General features: G+C 36.9%; 2 protein-coding genes across 11 annotated transcripts in view; one reads left to right on the top strand and one right to left on the bottom strand.

Moving 5' to 3' along the window:
- Positions 1-378: 378 nt before the first annotated feature.
- ovca2 (OVCA2 serine hydrolase domain containing) lies at positions 379-5,752 on the bottom strand. Of its 2 annotated transcripts, none has more exons than XM_058412491.1 (2): positions 5,057-5,752; positions 379-972 (listed from the first exon to the last, which is right to left on the bottom strand). In XM_058412491.1, exons 1-2 carry the CDS (start codon positions 5,214-5,216, stop codon positions 458-460), a joined length of 675 nt encoding a protein of 224 aa, XP_058268474.1. In that variant the 5' UTR covers positions 5,217-5,752; the 3' UTR covers positions 379-457. The 2 variants fall into 2 exon arrangements, 1 of the variants encoding a protein (XP_058268474.1); XR_009206902.1 differs by lacking the exon at positions 5,057-5,752 and adding an exon at positions 1,913-4,960 and having other exon boundaries at positions 910-972.
- A 5,804-nt stretch (positions 5,753-11,556) lies between these two features.
- smyd4 (SET and MYND domain containing 4) overlaps positions 11,557-17,147 on the top strand; it is a 28,771-nt gene continuing 23,180 nt past the window's right edge. For 6 of the 9 annotated variants that reach the window (XR_009206859.1, XR_009206857.1, XR_009206858.1 and 3 more), the window contains exons 1-2: positions 11,557-11,802; positions 13,490-13,634. Coding sequence is in view for 5 of the 9 variants with exons in the window: in XM_058411602.1 (XP_058267585.1) it covers positions 11,669-11,802; positions 13,490-13,634 (279 nt within the window). In the remaining 4 variants the exon portion in view is untranslated. The remainder of the gene's footprint in view (positions 11,803-13,489; positions 13,635-17,147) is intronic. The other 3 variants (XM_058411603.1, XM_058411600.1, XM_058411599.1) reach the window with 1 other exon arrangement.

Here is a 17,147-nt window from a genome sequence, read left to right as displayed (position 1 = left end):
CTTACCCTGGATGTTTTTTTTCAGCATTCTGTATAAACTCTAGAGACTGTTGAGTGTGGAAAATGGGTTCATCAATTTCTGAAATATTCAAACCAGTCAGTTTGGCACCAAAAACCATGTCATGGTCAATGTGACGAAAACCCTCCTCCCCAAAAACTAGACACAGACAAAACAGCAATTTTTTAGTGTGGACAAAAAAATTCTTCTATATAAATAATTTTTAAAAATGGCAAAGCTTCTCTTAACCACTTTGAAGTCTGCTATATGAATTGCACTAACATTTTACTTTAACATCACACAAATACAATTTTAAATACCTTTTTATTTCATATATTTTATATATATATATATACACACACACACACACACTATATATATATATATATATATATAATGTCAAACTTTTGGTTTTCCCAAATTAAATTACATTCATAAGACTGTGGCTGTAGTCTTGCTTCTATTGAAATCTCTTTAGGAACTCCTGGTAGATGTGCTTGTGTGCAGAGGCAGCAGGGACAAAATGTCCACCATGGTGAGTGAGGATGTCAGCTCCTATGAAAATGTGCAGCAAGTCTCGACTCATCTGCTCTGGAATGACTTTATCATCCTGCCCAAAAACGTGTAGCGAGGGCACCCTGACATTCACACCCTTGTAAAAGTACTGATGCTGAGCACAACCACTGCGAAAACCAGCGACCAGGATGGCAAACCGGAAGTTAAAGGTAGGGTCTAGTTTCTGCTCCTGCAAGGAACACAGCATGGCTACCAAGGCAGCACCTTGACTAAAGCCCAGGATGCCATCAAAGGGGCCTAGGTCCTTCACTGCCATCCGAACAGCCTCCAAACTCTGCTCCAATCCAAAGCTGCTCTCACACTCCTGCCTAGCATCAAAGCTACAGGCCTGGGCATCAGAGAACCACCAGCCACTCTGATTATCACCCACACTTGCAGTTTTGTCTTGCAACTCGGATTCTGAGGAGAAAACAAGTGTACAATACGTGACTTTAAAGTTCCCAAATTACCATACAGCTCATGTAACAGTACATTCATTTTTGTGCGTTTGTTTTATTTTGCACTGATGAGTATAACTGGGGAACTTATGGGTTGTTTGTGTTCATATTTACAAATTCCATAAATACAACTGGATGTGGCTATAAAAACAATGTGCATATTATTGAATACTGAAAACTTAGGAACATAATATACGGGTGATTCTCACGAAATCTTGGTTTTAAAAATTTCAAACATGAAAATTTTAAAAATGCTTAAATTAACTTTTTTTTCAGACATTAGCAACAAAGTCTGGAGTATTTGTGAACATTAATTTAAAAACTTTTACTTAACATTTACAACCTTTTTGAACATAATTTCCAAAATAAGTCCTAAAAAATCTCACTACCACAACAGTGTTAAAACATCAACACTGCCAGAAAAGCAAATAAATTTTTACAGTTTTAAAAATGGATTATTAATAGTCATGCACAGTTACTTGAAGTTCTGAAGTTATTTTTAATTTAACAGTTTTTTAAATTTTGACTGATTTCTCTCATTACCGCAACACCGTCCAAAATTTACACTTTTTTTTAATATTTTGAAGAAACCTGACATTTTTTCAAAATGATGTGACAAACCTGAAAGAACATAATTTTAATTATTAATTATAAAATTAATAATTATTTTGGTAATGATAATAAGTATAATAGTCTGAGATAATGCAGAAAGAAACAGATAATATTTGCACAATCATGCATTCAAGTTCAAAACAGTTTTATTGTGTGGTGCTTCAAAAATACAAAAGCCAAAAATAAAAAAAAATTAAGAAAAACATTAAAACAGGAATAAACAGGACAACATTTCAATGTGTACCTAAAAAACATGAACCATTTTACCATGGCACTAAAAAATAACTGACCACTGTCTTTTTTTCTTTTCCTGTTGCTTCTTAGTCAGCTCTTCAGTTTTCTTTATTTTGCCAGTTTGTTTTCGTTTTTGATTCCTGGAAGCGGAAAGAAAGCATCACATTAAATTAGTCTCCTAACATGGGGGAAAAAACATTTTATGTATACATCATCAAATAATATAGACTTGATGCTTACTCTGTGTGTGTGTGTGTGTTCTATACTGGGCCTGAAGTTGTGGGGTGGGGTAGAGCTTAATTTTAGTCTTTGAAATGAATTGAAAAGTAAAGTAAACAAGAAAATAAAAAAACAAACAAATTACAAACAGAAGAACAAATAACTGTTTATTTATTATGTAATTAAATTACTAAATTATAACAAAACTATTAACAATTTAAACTACTAAAGTTTGTTTTTAATTAAAATTAATGACAGAGTGCAGCAAATTTATTAGGCTGCTGTCACTTTAAGAATCACATGACCTACATGCCTTAGTGTGGCGGGAATTTGAACAGTACACTCAATCCAGCACCAAAGTCCTGTTATAGTAGTGGCTAAAGGGTTGTGTGTGTGTGTCTGTGTGTATAGTCTCATGTACATTTCCTAACACTGTAGGGTGTTTTTTGCTAATTACACCTGCTGTAACATCTCCAAACCTAACCTCTCTCTCTCCTTCCTTCTGTACTCCTCCTGCAGTTCCGGGTTTCTGTAGAATTTTTCCCTGAACTTTGTCACCCTGGCCTTTGCTAAAGCTTTTTTTCTCACTTGCTAACTGTCTACAATGAAACAAATCATAAAGCAAAATATCAACATTTAGGAAATTTGAAATTAATATTAAATTCATAAGAGATATTTAAAAGTTATACACAATATGCTTAAATTCTCATTCCCTTTATATAAGTTCTCTTTACCACAACTGGCCTTAAATGGTTGCGGTATATGAGAATGGTGTTGGGGAAGATGAGGTGCCTCAGGATGTTTTGCTAACAATAGAGAAGCCATGATGGCTTTACAAATTTTTTCTCAATGCATATAATTAGACCTCAATAAAGTACATTTTCATTAAAAATTGTAACTCTAAACTTCCTGTTTCGGTAATGATAATCAAAAAGTCGTGTTACCATTCTGACAATAGAATATTTAACATTTAACTGGAAAGATATAAAAAGATGATCTTACCTGGTCACCATCTTAAAGTAACTCTCCCATGTGCTCCATCACTCATAATCAAACTTTATTTGCATTCTGTATGTGTGTTTAAACAGTCCTTAAAAATGTTGTGGAGGATGAGAACATCAGGCATGGACACATCATTTTCCTACTTTTTTTCATTATTATTATACATGAATATTCAGTAAATAATTTTTTCTGTCATCTAGAATAATCTAGTAGAACATCCATTTCTGGACGCATTGCGGTAATGAGAATTTCAGCAGAAAATGCAGTAAAATAGAAAAATAATTCATTCTCATGTTGAAATTACACATTGTGCACGGTAGAGAACAGTATTGTCTTTATTCTGATGCTTTTTTATATTACTAAATTACACATTTTATATTTAAAATTTTCAATAGTTTCATGAGAATCACCCATACAGTGTTGGGAACACAGAAAATCAACAGAAAAAGCAGACAGTTCAAATAAATCTAAGCAATACAAATGTAATAATTATTGAGCATGATACATATTGAAATGTTGATCTAAATGCTGTATACATGGCTTATCTAGAAGGAAGCAAAGAGGAACCAATATAACACTGAGGGTGAGTGTTAGATACAAACCACATAAATGCTGTTAATAAAGACTGAGAAAATACCTTCAATCACAGTTGTAACAACTCATATACAGTGCCACTAGAAAGTTTGTGAACCTTGCACAATATTCTACATTTATCCATAATTATGATTATATATTTATCTGAAAACTGGACACAATAAACACAATTAATCCAATGTGGCAAAAACATTACAGATTTTACAATTACTTAGAGAGTAAAATTATACAACTTTAAATATATTTGTTTGGAAAAAGTATGTGAACCTCCAGAAGTCGAACTTAATTTAAAGGGGCAACTGAAGTCAGGTGTTTCAAACAAGGGGATAGCAATCAGGCAGACCCTCCCACATTCAAAGACCTTAAACTTGGATCACCATTATCAAAGTCTGTCTTTACCACAGAGGTTTATGGAAGGGTGCCCTGCGTTGATCAATGAAGATTCCTTGGCACCTCAGAAAAAGAGTTATCGATGCTCATTACAAAAACATTTCTAATGAATTTGGCCTCCATCAAACCACTGTGAGGCAGATGTACAAATGGGAGTTAAAGGAAGTCACAAATAACCCCAGGGTAACATCTAAAGGCCTACAGGGCACTCTTGCATTGAGTAATGTGAATTATAGGAGTCTCCCCTCAGGTACACATTGAATAAGAATGACAGAACAGCGAGGAGGAAGTCACCCCTCTCCAAAACCAGCACTGTCTGGAGATTGTGAGATGCCACTGGCATTTGTTGACAAGAGAGAAAAACTGGCAGTGCTCTCAGGATGGGTGGGGTGGCTACTAAAAATCACATTTGCCAATCATGGGCCAATCAAAGGTGCGGTTGGATGCTATCAAACCACACTGCCTTTTGAACTCGTTCAGATCTTTATGCTTGACCATTTTCCAACTTCCTTCACAAATACTTCGATAAGTGACTATTCACTTTCGCCCTAATACATCCCACTACTTGACAGTGCCATTGCAACAAGATAGTGTTATTCACTTGACCTGTATCTGCATGATTTTCTGCACTGTGCTGCTGACAGAGCCGGTCCGTGGCATAGGCGACAGGCAGTTGCGCAAAATGATAGTATGTAATTGCGCAAAATAATACATCACCATAACGTATTAATTATGCATGGCGCACGAATGATACCGTACATGTTAGTTTTGCCATCTATGGGCACCTAAACTACCCTTTCTAAAAAATTAAATTAAAAAAACCCAAAATGATCACAAGACAGGATGCGACGCAAAGAAGAGGAGCAGAAAAAAGAGCAACATAGAGGCGGAAATCTAAAATCTTGTCTAGGGCACCAACAGACACATGTCTGCCATGATCTGCATGTCTGCCTGATTAGATAACTGCATAAATAGGCAGGTGTTACTACACTTACCCTTACTAGTTGGGACGGTATGTGGTGCATCAATGTACACCAATTCAACCTGTTTTTTCAAAAGTTTTCGCAAAGCTCCAGTCTTCTCTCGGAAAGAAGCGCTGCTTTGCCGATAGCCGTGGATACATAGAATCCGTAGCGGAACACCAACTTTGGACATGATCCCCGAACTTTTTTAATGCAGTGCAACAAAAGAAAAAAAATTACCAACAGCCTACAGTTTGAACAATGACCAACAACTGAAGCGTAATAAAGAAAACTGTCTCAACAAGGTTTATGTGTACGTTCGCTCAATGTAGCCGTGTAGAAACGATGCAAAAATGAAGTTCCGATTTTACATTAAACCCTGCCTGGGGCTTATTCCACCTTTTCCTTGAACGCTGAAGTGTACCGGCTTCTTCAACCCAACAACCTCTTTTTAAGTCATGTTTTGACCTCTCGCCACAATTATTCTCCCCACCTTGCACTTTATGTAGCTAGGACAACTTTCTGTTGATAGCTGTGTGTTATTGTTTCGTTCTGTAGTTATATGTTGTTATGTTGTTTTATGTAGCACCAAGGTCCTGGAGAAACACGTCAGCTATATGTGGTTGAAATGACAATAAAAGCTTCTTGACTTTACTTCACTTGACTTGTTTAACTTGTTAAACTCAGGTCTGCCAGCTGATTTACTACTATGTGATATTTTTGCTTTTGTTCTCTCGTGATCACGACTTAATTTTCTCGTGATCTCGAGAGAACAAAAGTTGTTTTCTCGTGATCACGACATAATCAGAACCGCGGTAAAGTTAGTTTGATATTCGGACATTAGACAGACACTCGGAAGCGGTAGTTTAGGGACCGTCGACAAATTTCTGTACGACTGAAATGTGGTACTTGTTACTTAACTGACTACGTTCGCCAGTTATTCTAATTTCTTCTTAAACATACATATGGCATGCGGCATTGCAAACAGCATTTGTTTATTTATAAATAAAAATTGAATTAATTGATAGTATTAATTATGTATCATGTGAATTAAATTGCTATTATTAATTTATTTTTTAATAAAAAAAACTATTTCTTCAATAGCTTCTAGGTCATGTGACCCTCTGACCCAAATCTAGTACCAAAATGATCTACTTGAAAACCTCCACAAGGTACACCTCTTTGTATCCCAAAAAATCACTTTTTTATTTTTATTTTAATTTTTATTTACAAAAACACAATCTCTTCAATAGCTTCTAGGTCATGTGACCCTGTGACCAAAAACTAGTACTAAAATAATCTACTTGGACACCCCCAACAAGGTACACCTCTCTTATCCCAAAAAATGTCTTCACTGATTTTTATTCATTTGCTTATTTTCTTCATTTGTTTAACTCCTTTCTTATATAAATAAACAAGTCATTTTTATCATGATTACGCACTGTTTTTTATTGTTATTACACAATAGTCTTCTTAAACACACAAGCAGAATTTCCATATTTTTTTCTGGCTGTTGGAAGCTGCAAAGTGCCACACTGGACCTGTTATATACATACATATACATATACATATATACTTATATTACACACACACACACACACACACACACACACACACACACACACATATATATAGTGTCTCACAAAAGTAAGTACACCCCTCACATTTTTGTAAATATTTTATTAAATCTTTTCATATGACAACACTGATGAAATGCTACAATGTAAAGTAGTGAGTGTACAGCCTGTATAACAGTGTGTAACAGTATAACACACCCCTAAGTGGAAATGTCCAAATTGGGCCCAAAGTGTCAATATTTTGTGTGGCCACGATTATTATTTTACAGCACTGCCTTTACCAGCGCTTCACAGGTTGCCACTGGAGTCCACTTCCACTCCTCCATGATGACATCACAGAGCTGGTGGATGTTAGAGACCTTGCGCTCCCTCACCTTCCGTTTGAGGATGCCCCACAGATGCTCAATAGGGTTTAGGTCTGGAGACATGCTTGGACAGTCCATCACCTTTACCCTCAGGTTCTATAGCAAGGCAGTGGTCATCTTTGAGGTGAGTTTGGTGTAATTATGTCCTTAGTCTGTTTGTCCTCAGCAAACTGTATGCAGGCTTTCTTGCATCATCTTTAGTAGAGGCTTCCTTCTGGGACGACAGCCATGCAGACCAATTTGATGCAGTATGTGGTGCAGCACTGACAGGCTGACCCCCCACCCCTTCAACCTCTGCAGCAATGCTGGCAGCACTCATACATCTATTTCCCAAAGACAACCTCCGGATATGACTCTGAGCACGTGCACTCAACTTCTTTGGTGGAGCATGGCGAGGCCTGTTCTGAGTGGAACCTGTCCTGTAAAACCACTGTATGGTCTTGCCCACCATGCTGCAGCTCAGTTTCAGGGTCTTGGTAATCTTCTTGTAGCCTAGGGCATCTTTATGTAGAGCAACAATTCTTTTTTTCAGATCCTCAGAGAGTTCTTTGCCATGAGGTGCCATGTTGAACTTCCAGCGTAACCAGTGTGAGAGAGTGTGAGAGCGATAACACCAAATTTAACACACCTGCTCCCCATTCACACCTGAGACGTTGTAAAACCAACAAGTCACATGACACCAGGGAGGGTAAATGGCTAATTGGGCCCAATGTGGACATTTCCACTTAGGGGTGTACTCAGTTTTGTTGCCAGTGGTTTAGACATTAATGGCTGTGTGTTGAGTTATTTTGAAGGGACACCAAATTTACACTGTTATACAGGCTGTACACTCACTACTTTACATTGTAGCAGAGTGTCTATTCTTCAGTGTTGTCACATGAAAAGATTTAATAAAATATTTACAAAAATGTGAGGGGTGTACTCACTTTTGTGAGACACTGTATATATATATATATATATATATATATATATATATATATATATATATATATATATATATATATATATATATGAAATATATCAAATTATCTCAACAGGTCCAGCATGGCACTTTGCAGCTTCAAAGAGCCAGAAAAAAATATATGGAATTGCTGCTTGTGTGTTTAAGAAGACTATTGTGTAATAACAATAAAAAATGGCGTGAAATTGTGATAAAATGACTTGTTTATTTATATAAGAAAGGAGTTAAACAAATGAAGAAAATAAACAAATGAATAAAAATCAATGAAGACATTTTTTGAGATAAGAAGAGGTGTACCTTGTGGAGGTGTCCAAGTAGATCATTTTACTAGTTTGGGGTCACAGGGTCACATTACCTAGAAGCTATTGAAGAAATAGTGTTTTTTAAAAATAAAAATTAAAATAAAAATAAAAGAAGAGATTCTTTGGGATACAAAGAGGTGTACCCTGTGTAGGTGTCCAATTAGATCATTTTGGTACTTGGTTATGGTCACAGGGTCACATGACCTAGAAGCTATTGAAGAAATAGTTTTTTAAATTAAAAAATAAATTAATAATAGCAAATTAATTCACATGATACATAATTAATACTATCAATTAATTTAATTTTTATTTATAAATAAACAAATGCTGTTTGCAATGCCGCATGCCATGTATATTTAAGAAGAAATTAGAATAACTGGCGAACGTAGTCAGTTGAGTAACAAGCATGGGCGTCACGAGCCCATTTTTAGGGGGGGCTTTAGCCCCCCTAACATTTCTACTCAGCCCCCCTAAAAATTCTGCGATTCTCCATAAACTCTACACAAATTGGTGATCTCCTCAGTCCCCTTTAAATTTCAGATGAAAACGGCGGCAGATTTCGGCTCCTCCCCGTCTTTCAGAGCGTTCTTCAATCCGCAGACCACGGCGTCACAGAGCGAGTATCAGAGGACGGGACGTGTGTCTGTGTGTGTGTGATCAGGAAGACTCGTATTTGGCTTGTTCCGTATTATACACATCTATGCAATACAGTGGAATGCTGCAATAAGTTTACCATCCTACCCTGTTAGTCAAACATTTATTTTATTTTATTTATTTATTTTTCACTATTATACCCCTGGAGCCTCCGGACCAAGACTAGCAGGTTTAGGAACAGCTTTTTCCCCACAGCTGTTTCTTTGCTGAACTCTGCCTCCACCCGATCACACACACATTGACTGAGCACATTATTATCATTATATATAACCCTTTCGGTGTACAGTTTACATATGTGTACAGTTTACATATACAAATTATTTATCATAGTATACAATATCTTCCTCATTGCACACATCTAAATCATTGCACTCGTTGTACATAACTCCTACGTATACTGTTTACATATTTAATTATTGTCATGGTATACAATATCTTCTTTATTGCACCACTATAATCATTTGCTCATTTGCACTCATTGCATTTACCTCCCACTGTATACTGTTTATATATTGTTATATATGCAAATTATTTATTGTTATATACTTATTATATATGCTAATTATCTGCACTGCGAAAATGCACTTCTGGTTAGATGCTAACTGTATTTCGTTGCCTTGTACCCACATGTGCAGTGACAATAAAGTTGAATCTAATCTAATCTAATCTAATCTAATCTAATCTAATCTAATCTAATCTAATCTAATCTAATCTAATCTAATCTAATCTAATCTAATCTAATCTAATCTAATCTAATCTAATCATATCATTGGGGACTGAGCCCCCCTTAAATGAAAATCTTAGAATCGCCCCTGGTAACAAGTACCACATTTCAGTCGTACAGAAATTTGTCGACAGTGCCTAAACTAGCGCTTCCGAATATCTGTCTGATGTCTGAACATCAAACTAACTTCACCGCGGTCTGAAATTGCTCTGTCTGTCAGTGATTGACAACTTTCATGGTGGTGGCGAAGACGCCAACGTGTATGTGCAAGAGTCAGTTGAAACTGCGCCTAATTTTCCAGAGAAAAAATACGTCATTAGATTCTGATTATGTCAGAATTTTAAATTAAGTTAATTAATTAATTAATTAATTAATTAAAAAATTAAGTCATGATCACGAGAAAACAACTTTTGTTATCTCGAGATCACGAGAAAATTAAGTCATGATCACGAGAAAACAAAAGCAAAAATAATAATATCACAAGGCCTCTCTGGGCTTCCGTAGATTTACAGCCTTCTAGGCACTTAAAATGAAGCATGGCTATTTTCTAGCACATCTTTCTTAGCTTATCTTTAAAGTCGTTGTTGGGCCAAGTTATGCTGTAGAGCACACTGGTTATAGAACTCACTGGATATAGACAACACCAAGGTTATATTTAAATAAAGTCTAATAACGTGTTACATAACTAAATGGAAACTCAATTAGGAACAAAATTAACAGTGCAAAAGTTCTTCTGTTTCTATGAACTGATCTATAATGTTACATACTGGTTACATAAAGGTAAACACAGTGTCAAAAATAGCATATAATGTTAGAAAAAAAATCCATAGGATTGTCAAGTAGATTCTCACAGAAACATTTACATTTATATTAAAATGTTTTAAATTTCCAGTCTCAGGTATGCACATATAACTGTACTTGTAGAGATACAAGTATCTCTTGAAGTATATTATTTGAAGTAATAAAGCTCCACAACTTGTAGAGTAGGTTAAATAGTTACATAGATAGATAGGGGCAAATACTTAAGTATTTGTTTTGCTTATAACTTTGACTAAGTTTATCCTAGTGTTGTGTTTTTTTTCTGCTAAATTGAATAGATACAATCACTAAATATATTGGCTACTCACCAAATTTCACAAAATTTGGTCTCATGGGGTTCATAGATATCATCTACAGAGGGTATTACAGGTCAGAAATAAGACTGTTGATTTGTTAGGGTTTGAGTTAGAGTATTAGGTAAAGTTTAGGTACCATGAGTACTTTACCCAATGTGTATGTTTTCAAGATGTATTTGTTTAGAATTGAGACTGGAAATTAGACATTTATAGATTGATATAAGAGAGTATATTTTAGAAGATACTTGTTAGTCATTTAAAAATATTTTTCTGGTATTCCTTGTAAATTTAACAGCTCAAGAACAAAATCAATGCCTTTTTTAGTGGTATTTTATTGATGCCATGTACACATTAAAACCCCAAATAAGTCACAAAACACACAAATCACAAAACTACCACAACATAGACATGTGACATATTAAACCACTTGGCTGAGTAAGGATAATGGGTATTCTAATGATGTTAACTTTATCTTTACAACGTATTTGTGCACACTTTTCCCTCAAAGTTAAGCAGAATACAGGACTATGTGAAATATGTCAAGAAAAGGAAATGATTGAAAATGTGTCAAGTACGTAAATAAAAGGAAAGAACTGCATAGAGAAATGTTGGCGGCTGGATTTAATGATGTGACGATTACAATTATTTTAAATATGAAGACATTTATAAAAATGATTGTTAAGGATAAATGTGGTTATTAAATTCATAACAGTGGACTAAAACAGGATGTAAGAAATGCATTCAATCCTACACTGAACCTACTACTCTTCAAACTCCAGCACAGGAGGTGGCGGTATGCACCTAAAACTGTTTTACAACCCGCAATTACACCAACAAGAAGAAGTGTTTTTCCGCTGAGCTTTTGGCTGGATCATGCCACGGGATATCGTCGCTGCAAAATATGCACACTGCTATATCGAAGTAGTTTGCTTTCATTTGCAGTGGAAATGGATCTCCCGTGTCCGGAGTGGACAAAACATGTTGAGCAGAAATGGACAAGTCTAGAATCCGCGACAAGAGAGCGCTTTTCTCTTCTCACTGACATAGACGACATTTTCCACTTTGGACAGTCACAACTACAGTTAGTGCATTTCATCAACAATGTTCATGATAGATTTGTAAACTTACAGTAATTAATAAATTTAGTGTACACACTGACTCCAGTAGGTAAAACGCCGCCTTTAACAATGTAATTTAGAACATTTATTTGTTGTTAACTATGGAATAACATGGCAGATTGCGATGTTGTTTTAAAATAATCCTCACCAGAGTGGCATAGTTCCTACCCCGAAATGCGTAAACGACGTATTGTAATTTTAACCGTTTTATTTGGATTTAAGACTTTAAATTTAAGGGATTAAATACATTTAGGGAATATCCCCGAGACAAGTTATGCTGCATTGGAATCGAGGTCGCAACTTATTAGATCTGATTAGCAACCTCCAACCAAGACGTCCTAAAGAAAACATCCCATAGCAGTACTGGCACTGGAACAGTTAATGTACAGACACAGTACTTGTTCATGCACATCACTTGTACTTTCACAGTGATCATATTATTTGCTGTTGCTGTTGAGGAGGTAGTCGTATTTATTACCAACTTGATATCGCTAGCTTGTAGTTAACGTTACTCGCTGTTGCCCGCTGGTTATGTTGTTGCCAAGCTACTGGCTTTTGTCCACTGTTGTTGGTGTAGTGCAATTTTAGTCCAGAATGTTTCATGCATGTAAACAACAGAACGAGTAGCCACTCAGGCCTGTAACTGTAAACATGTGGTTCATATAGCTTTATGTGCCCTGACAGAGGAACAGAGGAGTTTAAATGTTTCCAGTTTTGCATGTCAAACGTTCCGAGATGGAAAATGATGGTATCTATGATGCCATAAATAACAGTTTACCAACTTCTTAAAAACCACCTGGGATACTATAGCAACCAGACGAAATACCATAGTAGACAGCTACCAGCATCCTTATGAACATCTGAAATAAAATGGCAACCATCGAACAACAACCTAGCAACCAACTAGAATACCACTGCAACACTGATTGTCCTAGACACTAACACCACCCTAGTCATGACTGACAAAATCCCTAGCAACTTCTAAGAATCGCTAGGGGACTTGTTCATGCTGCACAACCACTCTGCATTTTCTTAAGTAAATGCAATTTTCAAATTATTAGTGGTGTGTATAATGCAAATATCACAATTATAATTGCGACTTTATTTTTAGTGTTGCATTCATATTGCATAGCATACATCCCAATACTAATTGCGTGAGTTTATTAGTGGTGTCTGCTATGTATTAATGTCTGATGTATTTTAGATTGTTGAATAAAACATGGAAATATCTTGAGCTTGTGTTAACTACACACCTTAGGTATGGCATTTAACCATACCTGTTGACTTTTGGGTAAAAATGTTATCTTATTTCTAGGTTTTAAGACTCATTTATAACCCCCAAAATATGTTAAGTCAGAACTACCACAACATAGACATGTGACATTTCAAAATGCCTAGCGCAATGAGGAGTATTATACGTTTTTATTATTATTATTATTATTATTATTATTATTATTATTATTATTATTATTATTATTAATAATAATAATAATAGTAATAATAATAATAATAATAATATTATTTATTAATCTTTAACACAAATGTTTGCATTAATTGGCCTTAGGTTATGTGTAGCACAAGTACCACTGTATGAGTTGTTAATATACAAACAATAACAAATTTTCATTAGATCATTTGTCTACTTTATAGGCCAGAGGATCTTGAAACTTTGTCCAGAATATCTGAGAAGTATCCTGTGAAGAAATCTTCTGAATGTGCAGCCAGATTAAGGGAACAGGGGAATGTCAACTTTAAAGAGAGGGACTACAAATCTGCTGCCCTATGTTACACGCAGGTACGGGCTGATTTCTGCTTCACTCATTGTGTTTCTCTGAGCACTTTAGTGTGAGGGCTTTATAGTTTTTGCCAGGACTTTTACATCAGCATTTAATAAAGAAGCCTATAGAACCACACAAAGTCAGATCTTTATTACTCTTCAAGAGAAGAGCTGTCGAAGCTTGAGTCAGTGCAGTTGCTAGCCATTTTTCAAGAATTTGTTAAACATCAACAGAAATAGGGGTGCCAATTTATCAATATACACTATATTGCCAAAAGTATTCGCTCACCCATCCAAATAATCAGAATCAGGTGTTCCAATCACTTCCATGGCCACAGGTGTATAAAATCAAGCACCTAGGCATGCAGACTGTTTTTACAAACATTTGTGAAAGAATGGGTCGCTCTCAGGAGCTCAGTGAATTCCAGCGTGGAACTGTGATAGGATGCCACCTGTGCAACAAATCCAGTCGTGAAATTTCCTCGCCCCTAAATATTCCACAGTCAACTGTCAGCTGTATTATAAGAACGTGGAAGTGTTTGGGAACGACAGCAACTCAGCCACGAAGTGGTAGGCCACGTAAACTGACGGAGCGGGGTCAGCGGATGCTGAGGCGCATAGTGCGAAGAGGTCGCCAACCTTCTGCAGAGTCAATCGCTACAGACCTCCAAACTTCATGTGGCCTTCAGATTAGCTCAAGAACAGTGCGCAGAGAGCTTCATGGAATGGGTTTCCATGGCCGAGCAGCTGCATCCAAGCCATACATCACCAAGTGCAATGCAAAGCGTCAGATGCAATGGTGTAAAGCACGCCGCCACTGGACTCTAGAGCAGTGGAGACGCGTTCTCTGGAGTGACGAATCGCGCTTCTCCATCTGGCAATCTGATGGACGAGTCTGGGTTTGGCGGTTGCCAGGAGAACGGTACTTGTCTGACCGCATTGTGCCAAGTGTAAAGTTTGGTGGAGGGGGGATTATGGTGTGGGGTTGTTTTTCAGGAGCTGGGCTTGGCCCCTTAGTTCCAGTGAAAGGAACTCTGAATGCTTCAGCATACCAAGACATTTTGGACAATTCCATGCTCCCAACTTTGTGGGAACAGTTTGGAGCTGGCCCCTTCCTCTTCCAACATGACTGTGCACCAGTGCACAAAGCAAGGTCCATAAAGACATGGATGACAGAGTCTGGTGTGGATGAACTTGACTGGCCTGCACAGAGTCCTGACCTCAACCCGATAGAACACCTTTGGGATGAATTAGAGCGGAGACTGAGAGCCAGGCCTTCTCGTCCAACATCAGTGTGTGACCTCACAAATGTGCTTCTGGAAGAATGGTCAAAAATTCCCATAAACACACTCCTAAACCTTGTGGACAGCCTTCCCAGAAGAGTTGAAGCTGTTATAGCTGCAAAGGGTGGACCGACGTCATATTGAACCCTATGGATTAGGAATAGGATGTTACTTAAGTTCATATGTGAGTCAAGGCAGGTGAGCGAATACTTTTGGCAATATAGTGTATATATATATATTTTTTAAACTATAGGAAATCCAGCAGGTCCCAGGGATTTATTGGACTGCATCGCTTTAATTGAGTAATTTTTTTTTCAAAGGAGAGTGGGACATCTAGTTCTTGTACACAGTCAGAATAAATGGTAAGGTTTTCAAAGTTGGCCAGAAACTGATTCATAATGGTAGTATTATCTGGAAATTCAGATTTATTCAAGTAAGTATAGAATGATTTGAATGTAGTATTAATTTAAATCAGGTCTGTAACAGTTAAACATTAAAACGATTAAGAATGTGACGCAGATTGGTGTTTCAACTGTTGTGCCTGTAGTTGATCCGCTTTATCCCCATCTTCATAGTAAGTGTCTGCAATACCAGTTGCTGTACGTCTTTAGTGGAGATGAGATCAAATTCTGTCTTAAGGTTCTTAAACAGTTCCAGGGAGGGATTGGATACACACTCTTGTTCAAGGATACCAATAGCAGAAGTGAGTTCTATAAGCTTGGCCTTTTATTGCAATGGGAGGAGTATGAAATAATCTGCCCTCTGATGCAAGCATTCAGTGGCTCCAAAGTAAAGAAGAAGATTTAAATTTGTTCTGGTTAAAAAGGAGAAACCCATAGATATCTATCTATTTATAGTTATCTGCCAGCAACAGAGAATTAAACTTCCAAAGGCGGGGGAGTAGCTCTATGTGTGGACAACTGAATATCCAAAAACAGAGGTGCATAGTCCAATATTAAATTACTTCAGTAATCAATGGCAGCCACAGGCGAGTTCAAGCTGTTATCTATTAAAAAATACTCTATTCTTGACTAAATTTGGTGGAGCTGAGGAAAGAAGGGGAATTTTATTAATTGAAGGATTACAAACTCTCCAAGGGTCAACCAATCCATTCTGGTTCATTAATCCGGAAAAAGATTTTGACACAGCTGACTAAGGTATTGATCATGAGCTAGATCTGTCTAGCACTGGGTCATCCACACAATTCAAATTGTATACCTCCAAAAATCAACAAATGAGAATTTAAATAAGGTATGTTACTAAGTAATCTGTTGGAGAATTCAGTGTCATCAAAGTTAGGCACATAGAAGTTTGCCAGCAGCACCTTTGTTTGCAATAACGTGCCTACAACTATAAGGCATCTGCAAATTTTTATCAGCAATAACGTCAGTGGACAAAACCTGAACATTCTTATAGATTAAAATAGCAACTCCTCTGGATTTAGAGTTAAAGTTAGAATGAAAGACATGCCCTTTCTAAGGAGCCTGTAGCCTGTAATGATTTTTAAATCTGAGATGAGCACAAACACTATGTCCGAGTTAAGCCGTTTCAAATGGCTCAAAAAACACATTAAGATGGGCTACTCATACTACGTATATTCCAGCTAATGAAACGAATAGATGTGTCTACACCAGGACTGCTGGAATTCAACTTAATGCATAAATACTTCCAACTGGCCAGGAATACCCCACCCCCACCCCTTACACAGATCCATGTACATGTTGTTGTTGTTGATCTTTCGGCTGCTCCCTATGTGTGTGAGAGGTCGCCACAGCGGACCAACTGGTCCACACAACAACTTGGCACAGATTTTATGCCGGATGCCCTTCCTTACACAACCCTCCCTTTTTTTTTCCATGGCTGGGGTTTGGGCACTGCCTGGGAATCGAACCCGCATGGTATAATAATAATTATGCATGAGCATGGTTTCATAAAACCCAACTATTCAGCTATTTTGTTCATTTTTAATATTGTACAATTTATAGCTGTAAGCAACATTTAAGTCTGGAAGCACTATTTATCCAGACCACTTAATAGTGGAAGAAGACCAGAAGCCATTGGGTCCATCATTGCATGCTCTGATAGAGATCTGAAGGCAGCAGGGTAAGCTGCTGATATCTCCTCTCTTCCTTTGTTTAATGTCACGATGTAAAAGCATTGCTGAGATGTACTCTCACTTTGGTGTCTTAGCCATCAGATATACACTATATTGCCAAAAGTATTCGCTCACCTGCCTTGACTCACATAT

The sequence above is a fragment of the Hemibagrus wyckioides genome, linkage group LG16 (assembly GCF_019097595.1).
Source record: "Hemibagrus wyckioides isolate EC202008001 linkage group LG16, SWU_Hwy_1.0, whole genome shotgun sequence".
Classification (NCBI taxonomy): domain Eukaryota; kingdom Metazoa; phylum Chordata; class Actinopteri; order Siluriformes; family Bagridae; genus Hemibagrus; species Hemibagrus wyckioides.
The sequence above is the reverse complement of the archived record's forward strand: the minus strand, read 5'-3'. Positions and strand labels throughout refer to the sequence as shown.

Bases quoted from the DNA above. Each gene is read 5' to 3' on its own strand.
- ovca2 (XM_058412491.1), bottom strand. From the start codon at position 5,216: ATGTCCAAAGTTGGTGTTCCGCTACGGATTCTATGTATCCACGGCTAT. The intron at 973-5,056 runs GTAAGTGTAGTA...TTTTCTCCTCAG, and splicing joins TACCGTCCCAACTAGTAAGG to AATCCGAGTTGCAAGACAAA.